The following is a 24,027-nucleotide window of genomic DNA, read 5'->3' on the forward strand; positions in this document are numbered from 1 at the left end:
TAACAAAGGAGGAGTCTATTGCAGATTCCTGAACTTTGTGAAACTGCCACACAAAAAGTCTTCACATCTTTAAAATAGCGTGATTTAATAGTTCTACTTGGTTTTTATTAATGTATTCATTCTTCCAAATCGAGCTTGAGGCACATTTGATGAAATCCACAAGGACAAAGTCAGTTTGTTTGAGTCATTTATAAGTCATTTATTGATTGTCATGTGCATCACTTTTTCATTATGACTGTTAATCAAAACTCTGTGATCCTGCGGAAAGAGCCGACGCCAGGTGAAGATGCCCCCCAGTCGCCGTGCTGCCGGTACTCGCCCCGCTCCAGGAGGTACTGGTGCCCACGGTAGTTGGGGAGGTCGTAGAATACCCAGGCACCATCTGTCACCACACAGGAGTAGGCCTCGCGCATCTTGTAGGTATCATAAACCGATGGGCAGTCATCAGAGCACTCCACCATCTGCCCACCAAAGTCCGGCCTCTCGTACAGCCTCAGCTTCCACGCACTACCGTAGACCTGCAAACACAAGCAAAGCACAGTGTACTCGGTGCAGATTTACACTGCCAACTTTGGAGCAGCGTTTTCATTTTATGGCTAGTGTTATGAAAAGTCCTGGAAAATTCCTCCCAAAGATAAAAAATACATGTGCAGGGTTTCACTCTAGGCTATCAGCTCACATGGACTTACATTTTTATTATGTAATATCTTCAAAAGCTGGTCTTTGCACTGTCAATTAGACTGGTTTAAAGCACAGACTGATTAAATCAAAACAATAAGCTTAAAGAGGCTAAAATGTTCCATCAAACAGAAAGAAATTACATTTCTTACATACATGAATCTTTTTTTTCTTTAAGAAAAAGCTAAAAGTTGCTGCCAGTTGTGCTTCCTATTGTCTACTTGTTTAGTCTGCTGGCTTAACAGTGAGCACCCAGCCTGGACTGGTGCCCTTGTACAATGCTGTCCTGCAGGGACTGCACAAACACATTTCCAGAAGCAGTCTATGTGAAACCTCTGCTGGATTTTGTGGTTGAAGGAACTTGGGAAAAAAAGGGGGGAACTTACATTTTTGACGGTACGGCAGGATTTGACATTGTCGTTGAAGGCCATCCACTGCTGGTTGTCGGTGTACTCCCCTGGGCTGAGGACGTACTGGAAACCCTTGTAGTTGGGTTTCTCATAGATGACCCACACGCCGCTCTCCACTCGGATGGAGCTGCAGCGGTTGAAGTATGTGTGCAGGTCAGCGCAGTCGCTGCTGCAGTTGTAGCAGCGACCCTGGAATTTCTTCTCCTCAAAAAATGTGATCTGTGGAAAACGTACGCTTTTAATAAACCCAAGAGGAGGAAGAGTCTTTAAACGCACACTGATCGCAACAGGTCTTAGCTTACCTTCCCCATTTGGATGCACTGTAGACCTCATTCTTTGCTGCAGCCCCATCAAAGTATTTAACGATAAACAAAATGTGCAGAGTGTGGCAAGTCTTTGATACCCAAATGAGGTAGATTTACATATCAGCAAAATAGCTTGGAGCTGTTTGATTTGCCTTTGTTCTGGCCTGATGATGGCTCTGTATCAAACACATGCTGGAACAGTGAAGGCAGAGGATCAGTGTTAGACTGTGAGGGACAGAAATTATTTAACACTGTTTAATAGTAACTCCCTTTAAAACAAAAAACAAAAAACTGAAGGTATTATTGAAAATTGAGGTATTACTGCAAAAAACCTATGTGAACATGTAACTAAAATGGCATTTTTAGGCTTTTATTTTCTATTTCTGATCCTACATGAAACAAAAACCCCGCCTCATGTAGTATTTACTGGTTTAAGTATATGCAGATAGACTCAAAATGTCTTTTGGACTACTGTTGCAAATATAAAATGCATACATTAAGACCTGTTCTGTGCAATTTAGAGTGTTTACATTGTGTGAAACTGTAGAATATTACATCTTTCTGTCTAGTTTCATTAAATACAATAGACCTTTTATTTAGTGATGATTTGGTTAAGTCCATTAGGAACCTTCAGACTATATATGTAACAGCTTTAAAGTAATTAAACATCAATACATGCAAGAAATTGATCAACTATACTATACTATAATGTACAATCTACTCAATAAATATTTAAGATGGACACAGGGGGGGACTCTGCACTCCACAAGTGGCCTTAGCCAATTTGGCCATGTCACCTCCAAAATACACAATATGAGCACTTGTGCCTCATACTGTTTCTACTTTCTATTTACTCCAAGTGCTTCAGTTTTAAGGCACACACTTAATGGATCACACGGGCATAAAAGAGGGTGACAACCTTTTCAAACAACTGATGTCCTTCATCTTTCTTTTCCTAAACCGTCTAAAAATAAAGAGGTGAATCCTTAAAAGTCCACCAAATGAGTCCTTTTGATTTTATCTCCTTGGATTGTTTTTTATTTTTCTTCTTCTTGGGTTCTCAGTCTTGGTATAAGCTTGGGGGGAAGTTTTCTTCGTTCTTGTTTGGCATTCAGCATGGTTTGCTCATTACAAACCCACTACACTTTCACATCTTTTGATTGTTTCAACACGGTTCTCTGTTCATATCGTCTTTTAATTTATACACAGCACTTTGTGACTTTTGTCTGTGAATAGTGCTATATAAATAAACTTCACTTACTTATGCTTTACAGTTTCCCTTCTTCCTAAAGTCTTTGAGTTTTAGATACAAATAGAAGTCTTATGAGCTTCTAGTTCTGAAATTTACTGATAAAATAAAACCGAACTCTCTCAGTATTCAGAATTCCTTATTATTTCTGTTTGGGGATGTATTTCCTAATAGTAAATCCTCTCTCAAATACAGAACTTTGAAGCATCTGTAAATGCAGTTAATCTTCGAAACTTTCTAACATATTACTTACAACTGAATTTTGACTTACAGTATTTACATTAGAAAAACCAGGGGTGTGTCTGGATGGGATTTCAGCTTGCTTTATTATTATTCACAGTACATTTGGAGTGTGTGATTTTCAGTTAACAGGAGTCCATAATGCGCCTGATGGAGCTGAACTTTGTGATGTTGCTCCCCATCTCTCTGAGGTTCCTGTACTCTCCTGGCCTGAGGTACAGCATCCTGCCTCTGAAGCCGGGCTGCTCGAACATCAGCCAGTGACCGTCCATCACGTTGCAGGACTGACAGTCAGACATGTGAAAACGATCCATTATGTTGTCGCAGTCGTCGCTCAGCTCGTACATCTGGCCTCCGAAGTTCTCCCTCTCGTAGATCCTCATTCGGAAGGGGCCTCGGTGCTGTGGATGAAGAAGCAGGATGACTGTGGCCTGTAAGTCTATAAAACTTATCTTTAGCTGAGAATGTAAATCTAAAACTACATCTTGGACAACATAAAGTAGCAATATTATTAAAAAAATTAAATATAAAATGAGCATAAATGGATAAATAGCATTAATGTTTCCCTCCATTCATCTTCTTCCACGTTTATGAAAACTTTTGCTGCTTCATTTTATATCGCCATATCCATGGGATCTGGAAGTTTTGTTCTCTTTCATTTAGGACAGGTGATTACACCTGAGCAGGATGGTTAAAAAAGGCTGGGAGATATGGATGACTTCTAGTGAGCGAATCCTAAATTTAAAATATTATACATGCAGAAAGATAAGACTGAACAGCTAGGCTCAATTTTTATTTCAATATATTTCACAGTTAATTACAATTTTTCTCCTGCATGCAGGAGGGCAGCCTTTGTGCTCAGACAAATGTTGACCAGATGGCTGTTTCTTTTTAGCTTTTATTGTCACTGGCCTTCTACATCTACATATTTAAAAGGTCTCTGTCTTGTCCTTTCTGTTGTGGCTGGGCCCCGAATGCAGCTCAATGTCATCCACCTACCGTGGGGATTATGCGACTGGATCTTATGCAGTCGCTCATGCTCATTCCCATCAGGCGCTGGTTGTCTGGGTATTCTCCTCTCCTCACCAGCATCTGATGGCCCATGAAGTTGGACTTCTCATAGACCATGAAGAGGCCACTCTCCACCCTGCAGGAGTTACACCTGCTAAGGTAGGACGTCAGCTCTGGGCAGTCACTGCTGGTTTCATAGGAGCGACCCTGGAAGTTCCGGTCTTCATAGAAAGTGATCTGCAAAAGAGAAAAACAAGTGAAGTATATGTAAATAAGCAACCTGTAAACAGCTATTTTGCATATTTGTTATTATGAACTCGTGAAGTTTAACTTTAAAACTTCTACTGTTATTGGCTAAGTTTCACTTACCCTCCCCATGGTCATGGTTATCTCAGATACATCTCATCAACATCGACCCTTTTCCCTTTTTATACATTGCACAGCTTGTGCTGAAACCTTTGAGTCATCACTCTATATTGTGGCACAGCAGCACTATAGCGTGGCAGACTGTATGTCCGATTCTGCAAATAGGTATTGTGATAGAAATTTGGGATTTATGCTCCCTTCCAGTAACTTCTACTATTGCATTCATCTCTCTTCTGTAAAAATCGATGTAGTATGAACATCAGATCTGTAGATGAGACTGAATGTTGTAGTAACAATAACAGTATTAAACAAACTCTATTGAGGTATACTGTGAAATGTGAATGCTGTGCCACGTGAACCTCATGATGAGTCAGGATGTTTCACACAAAGGTGAGGAAGGTGGTCTCGGGCTCATACTGTATATAAAAGTGGCACGGGTTGGCATCAGTTGGAAAAAAACCAAACCGTCACCATGGGCAGGGTAATACTTCTCATTTGCTTGTATAGTGCTAAAGAAAAATCTGACAATACTGAACAATTAAGACTTGTGGAAACATCGCAAGAGGGTTAGAAATGCAAAGCAAGTCCATCCAAATATTAAATCACCACTCTGTGGCGCTGTCAGCTTACCACCTCTTTCCTGTTTATTTTTTGCAGATCATTTTTTATGAGGAGAGGAACTTCCAGGGTCGCTCCTATGAGTGCAGCAGTGACTGCTCCGACATCCACATGCACCTGAACCGCTGCAACTCCTGCAGAGTGGACAGTGGGTGCTTTGTGGTGTACGACCACCCCAACTTCATGGGTAATCAGGTCTTCTTGAGGAGAGGAGAGTACTCTGATTTCCAGCGCATGGGAGGCATGACGATGATGGATACCATTCGCTCCTGTCGCATGATCCCCATGGTAAGACATTTTGGTGGTTGTAGATGGTCTGTACCATTTCATGTGGGGATTGCACAGACACTCCAAAGTCCAAAGAGGTAGCTGCTAGGTCAGCTGGACCTGGGACAGACTGCATTTCTCATGATTCGTGTCTTTCCCCCCCGCTCCATTAGCACAGGGGACAGTTCAGGATGAGGATCTATGAAAGAGAGAACTTTGGAGGCCAGATGCACGAGCTGATGGATGACTGCGAGTCCCTCCAGGAACAATTTTATATGTCTGACTGCCAGTCCTGCAACGTGCTGGACGGCCACTGGCTGATGTTCGAACAGCCCAATTTCAGAGGGCGCATGATGTACGTGAGGCCAGGAGAGTACAGGAACCTCAGAGACATGGGAGTGAGCAACATAATGAAAATCAGCTCCATCAGACGCATCATGGAAATGTGCTGATTGTCTGTCCGTTCACAAGAAACTCTGGGAGAAAAAAAAAAAAAATGAAATATTTTTGAAGTATCTCTTTCGCTTCATGTGTGGAGTCAAAGATGCAAACGTCATGCTTTATATCCTTTAAGATAAACTTCTAAGTTTATCATAACCTTACAGCCTTAATCAGGAATATTTCCCATGGCATTTATGCACATTCAACAAAATACTAAATGCCATCACAACTTTCACACCAGCTGTGTTAGAGCAGGGGTGTCGAACTCCAGGCCTCGAGGGCCGGTGTCCTGCAGGTTTTAGATCTCACCCTGGGTCAACACACCTGAATCACATGATTAGTTCATTACCAGGCCTCTGGAGAACTTCAGGACATGTTGAGGAGGTAATTTAGTCATTTAAATCACCTGTGATGGATCAAGGACACATCTAAAACCTGCAGGACACCGGCCCTCGAGGCCTGGAGTTCGACACCCCTGAGTTAGAGGTTGGATCTCTCGATTCAGCATCATCACTTAAACAGTTTCTACTTAAATACTTATGTAGCAAAGCGCCGCTGTTGCTCTGTTGTTATCTCAGTTATAGATAATTGACGTGGACACAAAGATAACATACAAAAATGACCATGATGGTCTAATGTAAACGCCATTTGTAATACAGCACATCACAGCATCACCGAGCTACTTTAATGCTCCGTATTGGCTATAATCAACATATCAATCAAAATATTATTACAGCTATGAGAAAAATAAACGTTCCACAGGACTCTATACAATCGTTTTAAAAATGAAGTACACCCCATGATTCAGTAGTAATTAATGTATGACTTTATCAGTCTCTGGCATCATTGTGGAGGAATTGTGGCCCACTCTTCTTTTTAGTGTTGCTTTAGTTCCTTTGTTTATGCATTTGGTTACGCATCGTTCTCTCAGTGTCACACCACAACATTTTCATCAGGTTAAGGTCTGAACTTTGGGTCTTGCAACACCTGTATTCTTTTCTTTTTCAGTCATTCCTTTGTACATTTAGGGGTGTGCTTCAGATCGCTGGTCCTCGTGTACTAATATGTTAAATCCTGTGCAAAAAAGAGTTTCCATGTAAAATTACTGTCAGATTTAGGACACATATGCACTGGTGACTATGAGTTTACCTGGAGATGAAGTGAAGAGAGTGGTGACTATGATGTAGGAGGGAAGGGAGAGAAACCTAAAATATTAGTGTCCAATGGTCCAATGGTTCAGAGGTCCAGTGAGTAATACAGAAATGGGAAATCTTTCCAAAGTGTTTTCATAGGAGTGATGATCATTTATGAATAAATAGAAAACATTGGGTTTGGGTTGAAATAGCAGGGATGGTGATGATTGTTTCCCTGAGACAGTCAACGTGGCTCAAGTGAAAACATACAACAATGAAAAAATGAAAAACCTTTGGATTCAAAGTTAACATGAATAAAGACAAAATAATTTACAAGAAAAATAAGAAGAAAGGAGGAGGAGGGAGAGCACGTGAGCATGTGAGCTGTCAGTTGCAGAGACAAAAAAAAAAGATTTGCCAACATCAGTCAGATAAAGCTAAGAAATACAAGGGTAAGAGATGCATCCAGTAATGATAGACGTTATTTTTAATAAAGATAAAATTAGATAAAGAATACCAGATATTTAAATTAAAAAGGTTCAGTCCTGATAAATCACTGATGATTTACACTCACACCTGTGCATATGCACTGTTAATAAATGAAGGCTAATGAACTTTGACAGTTTTAGCTGTCAGACACATGAGCTCACCTTTGACTGAAATGCTTTCAATTCAGTGACTGCAAGTTGGCCAGTTCCTGTAGCTGCAAAACACCCAAACCTTGACTGTTGGTTTGAGATGTTTGTGCTGATATACTATGTTTGGTTTTTGTCACATGTGTGCATTATGGCTTAAACATTTCCACTTTGGGAGATGCTTGAGCCATACTTGTTCAGCGTTTGTCCAATTGAACTTTAACATTTGACATGCTAACCGAAGCCTGTAGAGTCTGAGATGTAGCTGCTTGGCTTTTTGCAGTTTCTCTGAGCATTGCACGGTCTGACCTGGGGGTGAATTTGGGTCCACTCCTGGGAAACGGTGGCATTGTGTTAACACACACCTGAATGCTCCAGACCAGCGACCTATCAAAATCTCTGCTTTTGCATAAGTGCTCACACTTTCAGTGAACAGTCACCCTGGATTGAATAGGCAGTTAAAAGAGTGGATGGATTCTATTGTTTCAGTCTTGCCATAAAACTAAATGCAAAGTCTGTCCTGTTTATGGTGTGGAAAAAAAAGAAATTAAAAAATGCAGCCTCAAGTGAGTTGAGAACTGCACCATTTCGTCTTTCAAATATTGTATATTTATCTGAAAATCAAAGCTTTTTTTCATCTATAAACACTATTATTCAATGCTCTACAAATATAAATGTGTCCTATAATGAAAAAGATGTTTGCTTTGCCGCCATTAAATCTGCACAAGTTAAATCTCAGTAATTGCAGTGTTCACAGTTTGATGTGTAGTACAGTAGAGACTTCCACACTGATGAGCTGACTCAGTCATTCCGTACAATTGAGGCAGATTCTTTGGATGTCACATGATGCATAAAAGGCAGCGCGCCAGTGAGAAAAACAACAGAAATCAAATCGTGCGACCATGAGTGGAAAGGTAATGCAGGGTACAGATCCCTGCAGCAGCTGGTGTAGGACATTGAACTCTATATATACTGTGTCAAACTCAATAGTATTTTTATTCTGTAACTTCTGCCGTGCAGCACTGTCTGATATGACTTACTCTTACGATAATCTCAGACACTCTGAACACTTTCTCTGGAAATAGTCTCACACAAACACAATTTGTGTCTTTTTCTCTAGATCATCTTCTTCGAGGAGAGTAACTTCCAAGGCCGCTCTTTTGAGTGCGTCAGCGACTGCTCTGAGATTGCCTCTCACTTGAGCCAATGCAACTCCTGCAGGGTGGAGAGCGGGACATTCATAGTCTATAACCAGCCCGACTTCATGGGCCAGCAGTACCTCCTGACCAGGGGAGAATATCCCGAATGCACGAATACCTTTGGCTTCAACGACTGCATTCAGTCCTGCCGCATTGTCCCTGCGGTAAATATAATATAATCATTTGTAAAGACGAGGACAGTCAGCAATGTAAAGGATCAGTTTGTTGAATTCATGTGTAACCCATTAGATGAGAAGTTCAACTTCGTTGTCTGAAGCAGAGGATATGTGTTCTATATATGTCCAGCATATCGCTTCTATCACGCATTTTTATCTCTTTTTTTTTATCTCTCTTTCCAGAAACATAATTTATGTTTCTATAAAGCAATTTGCCACAAATGTAAACTTGAGCTAAAAAATTGATTGTTTTTGTTACACTTATTAGTCATGAATGGACATTTTGTATCAAAGCTGCTTTATGTATAGATCTTATATATCTAGCCTATAAGATCTGCTACCTGTTAGCATGCTACCTAGCAAGAGCTTAAGGACTTACATTTTTCAAAACAAGACAACTTTCCAGAACTACTTTTAAGATTCCCACGTGACACAGCAACAAAGTTAGCATATAGCTTATTCCCATTTCCTTTCCAGGCCTAAAGCAATTTTTCGGTACCTCTGCATTAGCATTAGCTGGGTACATTTGTTTTGAACTGCAAAACAACGATTTCACTCCTTTAAAATATATACTTTTTATAACTTTTACAGCACAAGGGACTTTTTAATATGAGGATCTATGAAAGACCAAACTTTGAAGGCCAGATGCGCGAACTGACAGATGACTGCAACTCCATCCAGGATAACTATCACATGTCAAGCATGCAGTCCTGCAAGGTGATGGAGGGCTACTGGTTGATGTTTGAACAACCAAATTATGAGGGCCGGATGTTTTTTCTGAAGCCAGGAGAGTACAGGGACTTCAAAGGAGTCGGCAGTAATGACATGAAATTCAATTCCCTCAGACGCATCACAGAATCTTAACTGTCCCATGACTTTTATTTGGCTAAAAGGTTTTGCAGATGGTTTGTTGTATTAATATTAACAAATTGTCAAAGGCAAAAAGAGAAAGCTTTGTTTTATCCTGAAACTGTGATTTGTGCATTGTTTGAATGTAGTTTCAGCTGTAATGTATAATTTACTGTGAACTGACCTCTTTTATTGTGTGGTGCACATAATAAATAGACTGGACACAGATCTGTGTAAGTTGTTTTTCAACTCAGTCCTCAATCAAAATAAATAGCTGATTTACCCAGTCATATATGTATATTCACAGTTCACATATTGATGGTTCTAAATCTTTAAACCCACTTAAATAAATACATTATAATTTTCTATATATTTTTTTATTTAACACAACTTTGCTAAAAACAAGGGCAAACCAGTTTTATATTTTGAATAATCAGTAACTAACACATTTTGGCAATCTTTTTTGATATTTCCGGTAGAACAATTGCTTGCATTTGCACAATATACAACTTTACATACAATACTTACATTCCCTACTTTATTAACCATCTATCATCTATTTTTCAGTTTTCACTATACTGGATAACTGTATTAGGATTACATGAATGGTTCTTCTTAAGGTCCTTAAGTTTTTGTTTGATAGAAGGGAAAGTATTTTATAAGGGTTGAATTCTGATAGACCCATTGTTCACTGACTAAGTTACACCAGTAATATTAGTATAGTAAAACAAACTGCCTGAACAAGCTGACCCCTGTATGAAAAAGATCAAGTGTTGCACTTCTGGCAAATGTGGGTTTTTACTGCAATAAAACTTTACAGAAATATGTTTTATAGACTTTACAACTTTGCAAGGTTCTGAGATATGAATAATTACAATGTCACAATAAGCCTCTTGCAGTTAAAATGCATGCTGTACACCATATATATATTTATAGATGACTATAATCATGATTAAGACTATAATCAGGCTTTAAATTAGGCAATACTACTTTGACACGATGCTCCTAATCCACAGTATCGACACTGATTCATATGTAAATAAATTAGTAATGATTTAATTGTCATATGACAAGCAAAGAAATCAAATAATCCTAACAATACAGATTGAAATGTATTGATGCATTAATAATAGCACGTTATACTTGCTGTATCTCCATTGCATTAAATAATCACAGAGTGTATTAAACATCGTATCAGAAAAAGCTGATAAGAACCAAACAAAAGCACAACAGACAAGAGGTTATTTAAAACAACTTGTTTGCTGACATAAAAAAAAGCGGTTGAATTGTTGGACCTATAAAAGGCTGCTGCCACTTTGCACAAGGGTGCAGCAGTGGCAGCTGAAAGCAGTACCATGTGAAAGATGTTCACTGCAGCTTTTATCACTTTTACAAATGCATCATCTTTGCTATTAGCAGTAACATTGATACATTTAATTATACGCAATGTGTAAAATGTGTACCCTAACACACGTGAATGTAATTTGGTGATATGTCTATATACCATCTTTCACCATTCCAGTGTAAATACTGTATATGTTTAGGGATTTGTTGACAATAGTTGTTGGTATTTTTAGTTTAGTTGTGGATTTTATGTGTAGGCCATTAAACAAATGCAAGGGGCAGCTTCGGCTCAGAAAATAAAACAGCTGATTTGCACTGCAGACCTCACCAAACAAAGCACAAGAAAAAAATATGTTCTGTGTGAAAAAGCTGACCAGCCCAGTCATTGTTCTCAATCACAATGACACAGGTCATCCATGGGTTATAAAGGCAGCCTGGAGCCCACGGCTGCTGCTACAGTGTGACAAAAGTTAGCCGACACAATGGGTAAGGTAAGGATACCTCTTTTTAAAAAGAAAATCCTGTTCCTTTTGTGCTTCTGCATACCTGCATGGACTATTCATCGAAAACCAGTGATGCAGAACCACTTCACGTGTGGAGTTTTTAGCAAAATGTCTTTAATTTAATCAAGCATGCATCCAATTTAAAGAAAATCCCTGAATAAACTTCTTTCAGATCATTTTCTACGAGGACAGGAACTTCGATGGTCGCTCTTATGAGTGCAGCAGCGAGTGCGCTGACCTACATTCCCACTTTAGTCGCTGCAACTCCATCAGAGTGGACAGTGGTAACTGGATGGTCTATGAGAGACCCAACTACATGGGCTACCAGTACTTCCTGAGGAAGGGCGAATATCCAGACTACCAGCGCTGGATGGGATTCAACGACTGCGTGAGATCCTGCCGTATGATCCCTATGGTAAGTCTCAGTTGGGCATTTTTGTATTAAAGGTTTCACTGATCTACACTGATGATTGTAATCATCATTTCTGCAGCACCAAGGCACTCACAGACTGATGATCTACGAGCGCCCAGAACTTGGAGGACAGATGATGGAGCTGACAGATGACTGCCCCTCCCTGTATGAACGCTTCCATTTCAATGACATCTACTCCTGCAACGTAATGGATGGCTACTGGATCTTCTACGAGCATCCTCACTACAGGGGACGGCAGTACCTGATACATCCTGGTGAATACAGGAGGTTTCATGAGTGGGGAGGCATGAGTCCCAGGGTTGGATCCATCAGACGCATCATTATGTGAGAATGCCGATGTGAGATATTTCATGTGAAATATTTTAAAAAGTACTACCAATAAACCAAACAAAAGACCAGAGTGGTGTCAGCTGCTTTTTGTTTGTTTTTTTCCTGGTTGCTTAAACTTTTTAGAGTCGTCTGGAATATTTAAGGACTGATTGCTTCTCGTTACCTCTGAAGAAAGCGGCATGAAATGGTCTAAGTCAACACAAACATTTCTTGTCTAACAAACTATTGTTTTACAAGAAGTTTAAATGTTACAGCAAAAAAATGTTTAAACATCAAGGCTGTCTTCTTTTGGATAAAGACATAAACACAAGCAGTTTAAGCCCAGCATATTTATTGAGAAGAGACAAAGGAACAAGGTTCAGAAGGTTTTAATTAAAGTCGGTGATTCGCCTGAGAGAGCCGATCCTTGGACTCGCACCGCCCCAGTCACTGTATCTGCGGTATTCGCCAGGTCTCAGGTAGTAGGTCCTCCCCCTGTAGTTGGGCTGGTCGTACAGCAGCCAGTGGCCGTCTACCACATTGCACGAGTTAATGTCAGACATACGGAAGCGGTCCTGGACGTTGGGGCAATCGTCGCTCACCTCCTGCATTTGGCCGGCCATATCTGGACGCTCATACAACTTGATTTTGTAGGAGCCCCGGTGCTGCAGAACAATGTTTATTAGTCAGAAACTATGGAAGAGTAAAACAGTCCATCTAAGACAATCTAATGGAAAAACATCCTTAACCAAAAAGTTCTTCTTCAGTTTATGTTTCTTTTGTGGAGCAGGGACGACCAGATGGTCCCAGCATCTGAGCCAACTGGATGTGGGGAACCAAATATGATGAAGGTTTTGGTCAAACATTAGCTGTCAAGGATTTATATTCTAAAATGTTCCCCAAAACTAAATTTATATCAATTTTATTCCAAGTTGTTTAATAATAATGACAGTTCCTTTACAAAGTTTGTGTTAGAGCTTCTACCTGTTGATCCAAGTCAGCCTTTATTTTACTTTAGCTTCTTCATTTTGTTACTTTGAGTTTTATCAATAATTTATTGAGCACATACATGTCTTCTTTCTTTGACCTTGCTTTGTACTCCAATAATTCAACAATTCAACATGCCCACTTCTAAATAATATTAACTCATTGCATCTTTAATACAATCTTATGCTTACCATGGGAATCATGCGACAGGAGCGAATGCAGTCATTGATTCCGATCATGCGCTGGTTGTCGGAGTACTCCCCCCTGCGCAGGAAGTACTGGTGGCCAAGATAGTGAGGTCTGTCATAAACCATGAAACAGCCGCTCTCCACCCGGATGGAGTTGCAGCGGTTGAAATAGGGGTGCAGGTCAGCACAGTCGCTCATGCACTCATGGTGCCGACCCTGGAAATTTCTGTCCTCGTAGAATATGATCTGCAAATGTATTTCACAGCATTCGCAAATTTTTAGCTCCTTTTTCATTCAAGCTCCTAGCTCAAGGTTAATGTTTTGCTTTGGTTTTTAATTCTGTATTTTCAGTAACATAATAAACTTACCTTTCCCATTGTTATTTTAGTGGGGGCCCGACTGATGCTCAATAGATGCCCTCTGTGCTGCTGTCCTTTTATATAAAGTAGCTGTGTGATGGCACAGCATAAAGTATTGTCATCCAAATAGGTTTTATAAAACAAATCTGGTTATGTATAGCGACGCACTGCAGTGTGATGATGAGTTATTGTTGTCCACTTTTCACACGTTCATCACTATTGATCAAAACACCATAGTTTGCTAGTGCCCCACGGGTCAGTGATCACATTATGTTCAAAACAACTGCGTCCTTCTCATTCAAATAGATTCCTAACTGTACAAATGCCAGGGTCGGAGCAAGTATTTTTCCTGAATTTTGTCATTCAGGGATCCTGGATGGCTTTGAGGGGCTGAAGGCTACAGTTTTTTGTTTGTACCTCAGGCTGTTTTGGATAATCAATAAGTTCCACAACGAAAAATTATTAAATCTTGTCATAAACTTGTTTAAGGGAAATTGTTTAATTAAATCTACCTTTACTGTTTTTTAATTGATTTTTTATTTATCTAGCCATAATCACAGAACTGCTGTGGCCCTGAGTGTAATGTAACAAATGTTAGAGCTAAATAGCAAATATAGATACACTAAAGCCTCTACTGAAATTGTGAACATCAGTATTTGTGTTTGTATTGACATCAGCATTGCTACAGTGCCTAAGTATAGTGTTTAGCTTGGACATTATGTCATCTTTGCATATATTTCAATCATTTATGGAAACAGGCTACACTGTTGTTGAATTAATTATTCAATTTTTAGGTTTGCTGATGTTTACTGTGGGTTTTTGAATGGAGGCTTCGCAAAGTAAGCGCTGCCGTGTACACCCCCATTTAGGGCCTATGATAACGCATGCCTGTACGTGATGATAACAGAAACACTAAATCCAAATCCTAACATTTTTATGGTATGGGTCCCACTCCGTTTCCATGAAATGGTTCGTGTTGGGGCAGCTTTAGAAAGAAAACTTCAGTAAAGCAGAAATTTACATTACTGCCTGTATTTTCTATTGACATTTTTTTCATGTAAACCTGTTATTCATCCAGTATTATTTGTCAGTTGATATTATTAATAAAGATTACAGCATTGTATATACATATGATACACAGTATTGACAACAGTTTGTTTACATTGTTTATCTATCTATATAATGGAGGGAAATCCAAGCCAAAGCTTCAGTATGCCAATTTCACTATTGTCCATGTAAGGCCTAAAAGTGACATTATAAAGTATGAAGCAGTTAAAAAAATAATAATTATTGATTAAGAGCCTGGGAGACCGTGTAGTGTAGTTTGCTCCCTTACACTAAGCTTGAACAGGAGACCTTAAATATGATGCTGTTTGCCACTTCTGGGTCACAGAATCTATTTTAATGTGTTGTAATATGTGTATTACACATATGTGAAAGCTTACTTTCAGTTTTACAGCAGGTAAAGCAGATCTTGAAAACTGGAAAAACTCTGAAAGTGACATAAAAACAGTATAATGCTACTTATGCATAGACACACAACTTTTTTTTTTTTTTTTTAAACTTCAACCTAAGGTCACGAGACTCCATCTCTTGTTATTCTAATAAGCTGGCATTTTGTTGGCTTTGCCACTCTGCCAAGGCCTTTATCCCATTCATACACATAAAATCCCTGATTCATCAGTGGCAGACTGCTCCATTATTCAGCTGCAATTATCCCATACGGTGGCCACACATATGTCTAGAGTTTACAAATCCTTCCGAGCATTTAAAAAACTATATTCATCCCATCTGTGCTAAACTGATGTATGCAGATTTCATATTCATAATGCAAATCCTGTGTTACACACTCAATTTGAAAGATTTGCTCTAAAAGGCACAAATCCTTTGCACTGTGATCATTGCTTTAGAAATGGAAAATTAATATTAAGTCATCTACAACTTCAAAACATTTTAATTTGATATTGTACATTTCAAATCACAGACCTGACTAATAAAGGATTTTTAAGACCAGATAATCTGAAACTTTATCTGATATTTTTTCTTCTTGCTTCTTAAAATATAAAAAACATGTCCCACATTTGTTATGTGTAGTTGTTTATTTACACTTTAAGTACACTTTGCCTGACTGCTTGGAGCAACTGGTTGTTTTGTTTGTGGCAAACAGGGAAGTTACAGAGTGCCCTCTTGTGGACAAACTGTGCAATGTCAGCAATGATAACACAGTTGAAGGGTGTTTCCCCCCCCCCCATCTCTTCTTTACTTTTATCATTTTCACTTATTGGCTGTTCTAAATCCTGACACAGATACATATGCAAATAGCGATTACAAGCCAATAACATTAATCTACCGATAAATCAGTCTGGCTTTACTTGATTTTTTGACCCATTTACTTTAAATCTGCACATTTAAAATGCTGTTATTTTAAACTGTTAAATATTCCCATTTTCCATCCTTTCAGGCACCACTTCAGAATCGCTGCCTACAAATGGAAACAACATGGCGACTACACCACAGGAAACATTTATTACCACTGAAGAACTTAAAATTATGTGAGAACAAAACAAGCTTTGGTGGTCATGTGACATTACAGAGCTATTTTTTTTTTTATTTCTCAGTTTTACAGTTTGCTTTAAGCTTGAAAACCTCAAGCAAAATACAGAACAAAAGCAAAGAAAATGAACAAAGACGATCAGCAACGTCATAAAACCACACAGACAATTTTAAATGTATAAAAACTAATTTGTCTATTTTAAATGACTAAGCACAAATAGCTGGAATTGAACAAATTACTATAAAATTGACTGTTAGATTTGATATAATTCATATTTAAGTTGAAGTCCAAATTTCAGTCCATGAAGGTCATGACTGGACTGTAATGACTGTAATCTTGAGGGTACAACTTATTACTGCACATGAACATCTTCAGCTTTTATTTTGATCAAGTCAAGATATGCTATGAATACTTATGTGTTTTCACACTAAAGTAAATACTTGTTACTGGGATACTTCACCACTGCTACTATTTGTGCCTAAATGTAAAAAAACAAAAAAACAACAACAAACAATACAGCGTAAGAAAAGAACCCCACTGTAACAGTAAATCTCAGTCATCTGACTGCACAACTAGATGAAAGCTTACCTTTATTGTGTTGTAAGGCTGAGGTTTATCAGCTACCCATAGGGCAAAAAGGAAGTGACTAAAATTAGATGTGTAACTCGTTTCTCTTGTAAAGCCCTCGGTGGATTTAGCCTACATTTGAGGAGTGTGAAACATGGAGGCGTCTGGAGGCTCTATTGATTCTGGCAGATGGTGGTATTCCTTGTGGTGGATGTGGCGGCGGTGTCTTGGCTTGTGATGGACCCACGAGGGTGAAAACTTTAGATTCTGCAGAGGGAGGAAAAAAAATAAAAATAACACACTATGACTCAGTGAACACTATTACACTAACCATGACAGAGTCAGAGGAGAAGCAGTGGTACAGTCTGACACTGGGTGTGCAAGAAAATAATTTCCTCATTTAGACTCCATCCATCTAACTTGTACTCTTACTTTGGCATCTTTATAACTTAGGACCATCCAAGAAACACCATACAGAGAAAGCAATCTGGTGATAAATAAGAGTGCTAGCTATAAAGACACTCTTACTTATCACCTGCACCTGAGCCCTCCCCTACTCAGACACAGAGACCTATTATTATTTTCTTTACTTACTGTCATATATAATTTGCTGTAATGATGGATCTTCACATTAAACATGGCCAAAGTTTAAAATAATCATGTTAGTATACAAGTTAAACCCTCTGAACCAGATGCTAAGGCTTCAGACTGGTCTAAATACTGGTTGTGCAGGGTTTTTCTTTGCCTCCTGGCTCTTTATGATGTCAACGAGAGCACAGACGCTCTACCCACCTGCTGCGAGGACCTTTTATTTATGAGCTGGCTTACAGGAGGGATATCCATTTCTTACCTTTCCAGGGTCATGCTGCAGAACAGCAGGTGCCATTTCTTCTGCTCTCTGAGGATACACTGGGTAAACATGCTGCACTGTTGGCTCAAGAAACTGCAAGCATAGAAGAAAAGGACAGAGTAAGTGCCTCCTGAACAGCATGTTTCCTCAATAGTCATGACAGAATTATAATATGGTACGTTACTTCATTCAAAATTACAGAGGATTTTGCACACAAGCTACAAATATAGCAGAAAGATCGAAGGCATTTTACAGTCATGTATCATGTCTTATCTAACAAAATAAAACATGCTCAAGGGAATAGATACAGTTAAATAAATGTGCAACATTTTGGTCTTCCTTGATGAATCTGCACCTCCACTGTGGAGTCCTCCATGAACAACACAGGTGGCTGAACAGAAACTCCATCAGCAGGCAGGTAAACATATTGTGACTGCTGGGGGTACAAGACTGCATAGGATGGCATCTGCCACTGGAGAACAGACATCAAGAACAGGTCAAAACTGGCCAAACGCTCCTGAACTGAAGCTAAAGTCAAGCTGCATTTTGCCTACCTGGGGTGTATTCCACTGATACTGGTTTGGCATGCACTGCAGTGAGAGTAGGCAGAAAGAAAGTTTGCTGTTAAATAACTTGCTGTGCTTGTTAAATGGCACCAATGGGAGAAATGATTGGATCCCTGAAAGGCTGAGCTGACCTGGTAGTGGTGACTGGATAGTTGCTCATACACAGGCTGATAAGGATGGGGGCCCATTGGCGAAGATGGCGGCTGGAAGAAAGTCATCAATCATGCAAATATTTAAAGTTAGAAAAGAGCTTCTGATTCATCTGCGTTACTGCAACTATAACTGGAGATGCAAGTTTGGTCTTTGTGGGTATAAATTTGTCTCTTTTAGAAAAGACACCACAAACGCATGAGCTCTTATTAGACCAGCTCCCTTGGATAAACTGGTTAAAACCAAATTGGCATTTATAACAGCTGATTAGGGTGGTGGTGGTGTATGTTATTATGTTGTTAGTTTTGCATTGCTTAGTTTGTCCACTAGAGGGAGCTACACCACAAACTACTACCAGCTGAGGCAAACTGAGCATAAAATCAAGCCTTCTGCATAGTACTGAAAGTGTTAAATGGGTGTTATATGAGCACTTACAAGCCACTGGTAGGAAGGAGTATTTATGTTGGAGCAGTGGAAGTAGGCAACTCCATTATGGTAAGTGTAGGGAGAGCCTGTGGATGTGGTCAGGTAGAAGGTCCCATAGGATGTTTGCTGAGACATGGCAGGTTCAAGGCTGGCTGTAGAGGTGCTCTTTGCTGAGAAAAGAATGAAACCACAGAACCATGATCTGGTGTCTTTAGCCATCACAAGAAATGTGCCTGTAAAAGCTGGACCGACCGTGAGCCTGAAATTTAGTACTCCAGTTATCACAATTATTTTAGAACTGCTGATAACAATTAATCTACATGTTCAAACACCTGCACTACTGGACCGTCAACCTACTTTGACTTGAAGGTTGATGCTTTCGAAAAGCCGGACCAACACTGAGTTTCTTGTCTTTGAAAGTGACTCCATTAGTCTGTAACAGCACATAAACAAACGTACAGACAACAAATTCTAGTCAGATTACTTGCATGATTATATGCATGAAATATTCCAAAGCAAGACACTAAACTACTTACATTGTTGATGATTTTCAGAGCATCTTCTTGGGTTTCAAATGTAACAAACCCATATCTGTTAAAAAACAAAAGGCAGAGCGTGTTTTACTGTGACAGTAAATGTGTAAATAACGCTTATAACTCTTAAAGTCAAAGCTGAGGAAATCAGCTGTGCATACTTTATCATTCAGTCGCACTCTGTGTATGAGAGGAAAAAGACAATGAACTCACCCCCTCGACACTCCTGAATGATCTAAGACAATCTTCACCTCTTTCACTGTGCCGTGTTGAGAAAAAATGTGCCGCAGGTCACGCTCATTAACCTTGAAACACATTAGTTTGGTTCATCATTGCAAAAGAGCTTTTAAATCATGGTCTGAATCATTTGCTCTACATTATTTCAGCAGCCCTCACCCTGTAGTCAAGTCCCCCAACAAAAATCCTGTTAGGGATCACGTTGCCAAAGGTGGTGCTGTGGTCTGTCAGGCTGTCAGCATAATCATCTGGAAGTAGCACATCACTTAGGGAGGAACTGCCCCCGCTCTGGGAAAAAAACAAACACCAAATATAATTTTGTGTGAAAAGCTTCATGTCCAGCTTTCAAGCCAAGAGCAATTATTTTATTTCTCCTACCAAAATTTCTGTATTTATGTGTACATTATTGTGCAAATGTAAAGTGGAAAATACATATCTCTGTTCACTCAGGCCCAAAGACAGCGTGTACTGGTCTTACTCTGGGCCAGTAACAAGCTTTACACGTAATGAGGTTGGCCTGATTTTTTCATTTCTTTCCCAGAAAGTAGTCAAGATTATGAGTATTAAAACTTAAGTGCTACACTTACTGGACAGTTTATTAGGTACACCTTGCCAGTACTGGGTTGGGCCCCTTTTTGCATTCATGGCACAGATTCGACAAAGTGCTGGAAACACTCCTCAGAGGTTATGGTCCATATTGACATGACAGCATCACACACATCCATGATGTGATTCTCTCATTCCACAACATCCCAAAGATGCTCTTTTAGATTGAGATCTGGTGAGTGTGGAGATCATTATAGTATTGAGTCAGGCAGGCTGTGGTGTTTAAACAATGGTCACCTGGTACTAAGGGACCTGAAGTGTCAAGAGAAAATATCCCTGATGATCATGTTGATACACAGCAGGCTAGATCCATGCTTTCACATTGTTTACACCAAAATTCTGACTCTACTGTTCAAATGCTGCAGCAGACATTGGGACAGTCCTCAGCCCAGGCAAAGGTTTTCCAGTTTTCTTGAGCCCTTGCACACTGCAACCTCAGCTTCCTGTTCTCAGCAGACAAGAGTGTCACCGTGTGTGGTCTTCTGCTTCTGAACCTCATCTGCTTTAAGGCTCAAAGTGGTGCTCCTTCAGAGCTGATCTTCTGTATACTTTGCTTATAACGAGTGTTTATTTGAGTTACTGTTGCCTTCTCTCGGCTCAAAGCAGTCTGCTCATTCTCCTATGGCCCCTCACCTCAAAAAGGCATTTTCACTCAGAGATTCCCCCTCACAGAATATTTTATCTTTTCCAGACCATTTTCTCTAAATCCTAAACATGGTTTTGTGGGAAAATCCCAGAAGATTAGCAGTTTCTGACATACTGAGACCAAGAGGTGCAGCAGCAGGATTACTTGTTCAGTGACTTTGAGTCACTTACTTGCTCTGTGATTGGCTGATTACATATGTGTCTTTAGGAATAGGTAACTAGCTTTACTTAAAGTGGCCAGAGATTATGAATCCCACTTCTATTTACACAACCTGACTCGTAAACTGAATGTAGCCATGTTCACAAGGAAATTCTGCTCTAAAACTTAACACTTAATCAAAACTAACAAAATAAATAATTAAACAGCAGGTTCTTAAACCAAAGTAGATGTACCTTCAACCTTTATACACAAGAAACAGCCTCTGGGCTGGGTAACAATTCAATTCCTTTAAAGATTCACTTCAAATGTCCAAAGAATATGGAGAAAAATTGTCAGGAAGATACAACACAGTGAAAAATGATTAGCAATTAACTTAATCAGTATATTTCCCTATAGTTTAAAGGATTGTGTGCAAATTGAGAAAAAAAAAGTTACTCAAACAACACGAACTTTTTAAAATTATCTTCAACGAGCATAAATATTTCTCAGGTAGAAATGGTTTAAATCGTGTAAACAGCGTGCCCGATTAAAGTGTAGTTAACGTCTTAGCTACTTTGAACTAACCCATTTAGCTAGCATGTTGCCAAGTTATATATATTGCACAAGTTAATTCCAAGTTAATTAGCATTTTTCTTAATGTATTTTTCACGTAAACTAAGATTATAACCAACAATTTATTGGAAATAAAGTAGCTCAAAAGTATCGAAAACTAACTGTGATAAAGTTTATATCACATAACATAACCCAGCATTACTTACTTACCTTAGCTCCGTTAGCTGTTAGCTAAAATAATTGCTCGCAAAGCGGCAAGGGCAAACTTGGCAGTGCACTCACCTTTTGGCTCTCCGCTTCCATAGCCATATTATTCTGAAGCTAAAAAGATAAATGCACGTTACTGCTCTGATTAACGGTGGACTATTCACGATTTGGCTAATGGTTGTTACACGGCTTCATTGCTCCCCTCCGACCGTTAGGTTAGGTTAGCCTTCACCACTCACACGAACTATGACCTCATCAGTTGGTTTGTGTATCTCGGAAAGTAAAGGTGAATACGTAACATTTTTATTACTTACTCTAAAAGTTGTTTTTTTTATTGTCTCCCATTAAACTATGTATGAAGGCGTGTTTTCACCACAGATTATTATTTTTTATTTAATTATTGATTTATTTTTGTCTTAAGTCAACATTGTGGGATATTATCTAAAAAAAACAAACACTTAATAACTCAAAATTTCAAGGTATCAAATTTTCATGTATTTTGAAACAGTCAACACAAAAAGGTTAAGAAAAAAAAAGCATTAACAGAATTCAGTGGGCTACATACTGAACTTAGAAACCCACATCCTGTTGTGCTACTATCAGTCAAATCTAGTACCAATATCGACACTGGTATCGATATTTAATGATAATGATACGCCCACCTCTAATGTACGCTCTCATTTTTAACTACAATAATAAGTCATATAATTTAATTTAAAAAAAAGAGACGTTAAAACAAGTTTTAATTTTTCTTTTACGTCTTAATAATTCCAGACAATATAATTTTCATAATAATAAAAGAAATCCTTTCCCGGCTTCTTTCTCACCTTTTATAGAGAAAGAATAGCCACAATGTCCTGTTTGGTTTTAGGTGGGGAAATGTGCTCATTTTAAACCTAAAATGTGCTTAACTGCTGAATCCTTTCCTGATTTAAAAAATAAAATACAATAAAATTATGGGCATGGAACAATTTTGCTGTCCTACTTCAGTCCACGTTTGTTGTATTAAAAAGTACAGTACTAAAACGTGGCCACATAGAGGCGCCATTTCTCTGTTGCTAAAAAAGGCACAGGTAGTCACAGAGACCCAGGGCGCATCGGAATCAAGCATGTTCTTCTCTTTTCTTTCTATTTGAACTATGAAAGTGAAAATTTTGTTAAATGTGAAATATTGCCAAAGAAATCTGTCTACAAAGTTCACAAATATCTCATCACTGACTGAATCCCTTTGTGCTGATTAAACACACACAGCTTATATTTCCACTTAAAAATCTTTTTTTTTTTGTTTTAATGTGTTTTAATATTATGTTCCTCGCCATTAAGAGCTGCAGGAAAAACTAGAATAGAGTGACTTTTCCACATTTCCACATTTCTTTCCTCTCTTGATGCTTCAGGAGCCACTTCAGATGTTGAGCAAAATCCTCACGGAGCCATAATTTGTCTATGATTGGCTGCAAAGTGTTCTGAAACGCCATCATTTGCATCTCGTGCCCCCCCCACCACCACCTTTTTATGCTCTTCCCTGGGACCACAACAAAGTGACACTGAACACTGTACAAAGTCTTCAAGAGCTGGAGGGTGGTGGTGGTGTGGGGGAGAGGGGGGGGGGGCAACCAATCCATACCTAGTAATACTAATAGTGAATGAAAAACACACAAGCAGGAACAGGATTTGCCTTGAACACATCCATATTATTATGAATAAATGTGCAAACACAGTTTATAATCCACTCAGTGTGTAATTCTTCTCAGTCTGTGTTGCACATTTCCCACCATTACACCCTTCTGTCTCTGGATTGCTTGCCCTCATCTGAGTAATGTGGGCCACACCATTACTTGTCATTCATTTCCAGCTTTCCTTAATTGCCGGGGTGAATTTGCCAACGAAGTCTGACTGTGCAAAATGAGAAGGGCATGTTTGATAATTACAGCAATTTACGAGCTAAAAGTCCTTTTATACTCCACAAAGATCATTTAAGACACAAGTGCTGTCAGGGCAACTCGCCTGGCTGTTTGAGTTTTCTCTGGAAACAAAGGAGAGTGAAGGTTTTATTCTTTGACTGTTTTAGTTTGTCGCTTTGTATTGACTACCTTCATTTCCTCTTAATATAAATTTTCCATGTTATACATTATTTTCCCCCCCACCCTGTCATTGCTAGGGAATGTTGTGCGTCAGAAGCCTTTCTATCACTGCGTTTCAAGATTCAAGACTTTTTATTGTCATCAGACCGACAAATTAGGACAATTCTCCAACACAGGGTTCCAAAAAAGGACT

General features: G+C 39.1%; 7 protein-coding genes across 8 annotated transcripts; 3 read left to right on the forward strand and 4 right to left on the reverse strand.

Moving 5' to 3' along the window:
* Positions 1–242: 242 nt before the first annotated feature.
* Positions 243–1,399, reverse strand: LOC102210491 (gamma-crystallin M2-like). The gene is made up of 3 exons (XM_005750517.1): positions 1,391–1,399; positions 1,065–1,307; positions 243–518 (listed from the first exon to the last, which is right to left on the reverse strand). The coding sequence occupies exons 1-3, from the start codon at positions 1,397–1,399 to the stop codon at positions 243–245; spliced, it is 528 nt and encodes a 175-aa protein (XP_005750574.1).
* A 1,608-nt stretch (positions 1,400–3,007) lies between these two features.
* Positions 3,008–4,277, reverse strand: LOC102210781 (gamma-crystallin M3-like). The gene is made up of 3 exons (XM_005750518.1): positions 4,263–4,277; positions 3,882–4,130; positions 3,008–3,283 (listed from the first exon to the last, which is right to left on the reverse strand). The coding sequence occupies exons 1-3, from the start codon at positions 4,275–4,277 to the stop codon at positions 3,008–3,010; spliced, it is 540 nt and encodes a 179-aa protein (XP_005750575.1).
* Positions 4,278–4,731: 454 nt separating this feature from the next.
* Positions 4,732–5,596, forward strand: LOC102211082 (gamma-crystallin M3-like). The gene is made up of 3 exons (XM_005750519.1): positions 4,732–4,740; positions 4,917–5,165; positions 5,318–5,596. The coding sequence occupies exons 1-3, from the start codon at positions 4,732–4,734 to the stop codon at positions 5,594–5,596; spliced, it is 537 nt and encodes a 178-aa protein (XP_005750576.1).
* A 2,659-nt stretch (positions 5,597–8,255) lies between these two features.
* LOC102211362 (gamma-crystallin M2-like) lies at positions 8,256–9,592 on the forward strand. The gene is made up of 3 exons (XM_005750520.1): positions 8,256–8,267; positions 8,474–8,716; positions 9,320–9,592. The coding sequence occupies exons 1-3, from the start codon at positions 8,256–8,258 to the stop codon at positions 9,590–9,592; spliced, it is 528 nt and encodes a 175-aa protein (XP_005750577.1).
* Positions 9,593–11,403: 1,811 nt separating this feature from the next.
* On the forward strand, positions 11,404–12,185 carry LOC102192277 (gamma-crystallin M2-like). The gene is made up of 3 exons (XM_005750538.1): positions 11,404–11,412; positions 11,597–11,839; positions 11,916–12,185. The coding sequence occupies exons 1-3, from the start codon at positions 11,404–11,406 to the stop codon at positions 12,183–12,185; spliced, it is 522 nt and encodes a 173-aa protein (XP_005750595.1).
* A 370-nt stretch (positions 12,186–12,555) lies between these two features.
* Positions 12,556–13,718, reverse strand: LOC102211646 (gamma-crystallin M2-like). The gene is made up of 3 exons (XM_005750521.1): positions 13,710–13,718; positions 13,345–13,587; positions 12,556–12,831 (listed from the first exon to the last, which is right to left on the reverse strand). The coding sequence occupies exons 1-3, from the start codon at positions 13,716–13,718 to the stop codon at positions 12,556–12,558; spliced, it is 528 nt and encodes a 175-aa protein (XP_005750578.1).
* Positions 13,719–16,202: 2,484 nt separating this feature from the next.
* On the reverse strand, positions 16,203–22,037 carry LOC102211934 (protein boule-like). Of its 2 annotated transcripts, XM_005750522.2 has the most exons (11): positions 21,829–22,037; positions 19,743–19,871; positions 19,560–19,651; positions 19,350–19,404; positions 19,171–19,246; positions 18,823–18,983; positions 18,369–18,440; positions 18,226–18,261; positions 18,027–18,143; positions 17,672–17,764; positions 16,203–17,088 (listed from the first exon to the last, which is right to left on the reverse strand). In XM_005750522.2, exons 1-11 carry the CDS (start codon positions 21,853–21,855, stop codon positions 16,954–16,956), a joined length of 993 nt encoding a protein of 330 aa, XP_005750579.1. In that variant the 5' UTR covers positions 21,856–22,037; the 3' UTR covers positions 16,203–16,953. The 2 variants fall into 2 exon arrangements, with proteins under 2 accessions (XP_005750579.1, XP_005750580.1); XM_005750523.2 differs by lacking the exon at positions 18,027–18,143.
* Positions 22,038–24,027: the final 1,990 nt, after the last annotated feature.

Source organism: Pundamilia nyererei, unplaced genomic scaffold (genome assembly GCF_000239375.1).
Source record: "Pundamilia nyererei isolate P.nyererei 1_Seehausen unplaced genomic scaffold, PunNye1.0 scaffold00276, whole genome shotgun sequence".
NCBI classification, from domain to species: Eukaryota; Metazoa; Chordata; class Actinopteri; order Cichliformes; family Cichlidae; genus Pundamilia; species Pundamilia nyererei.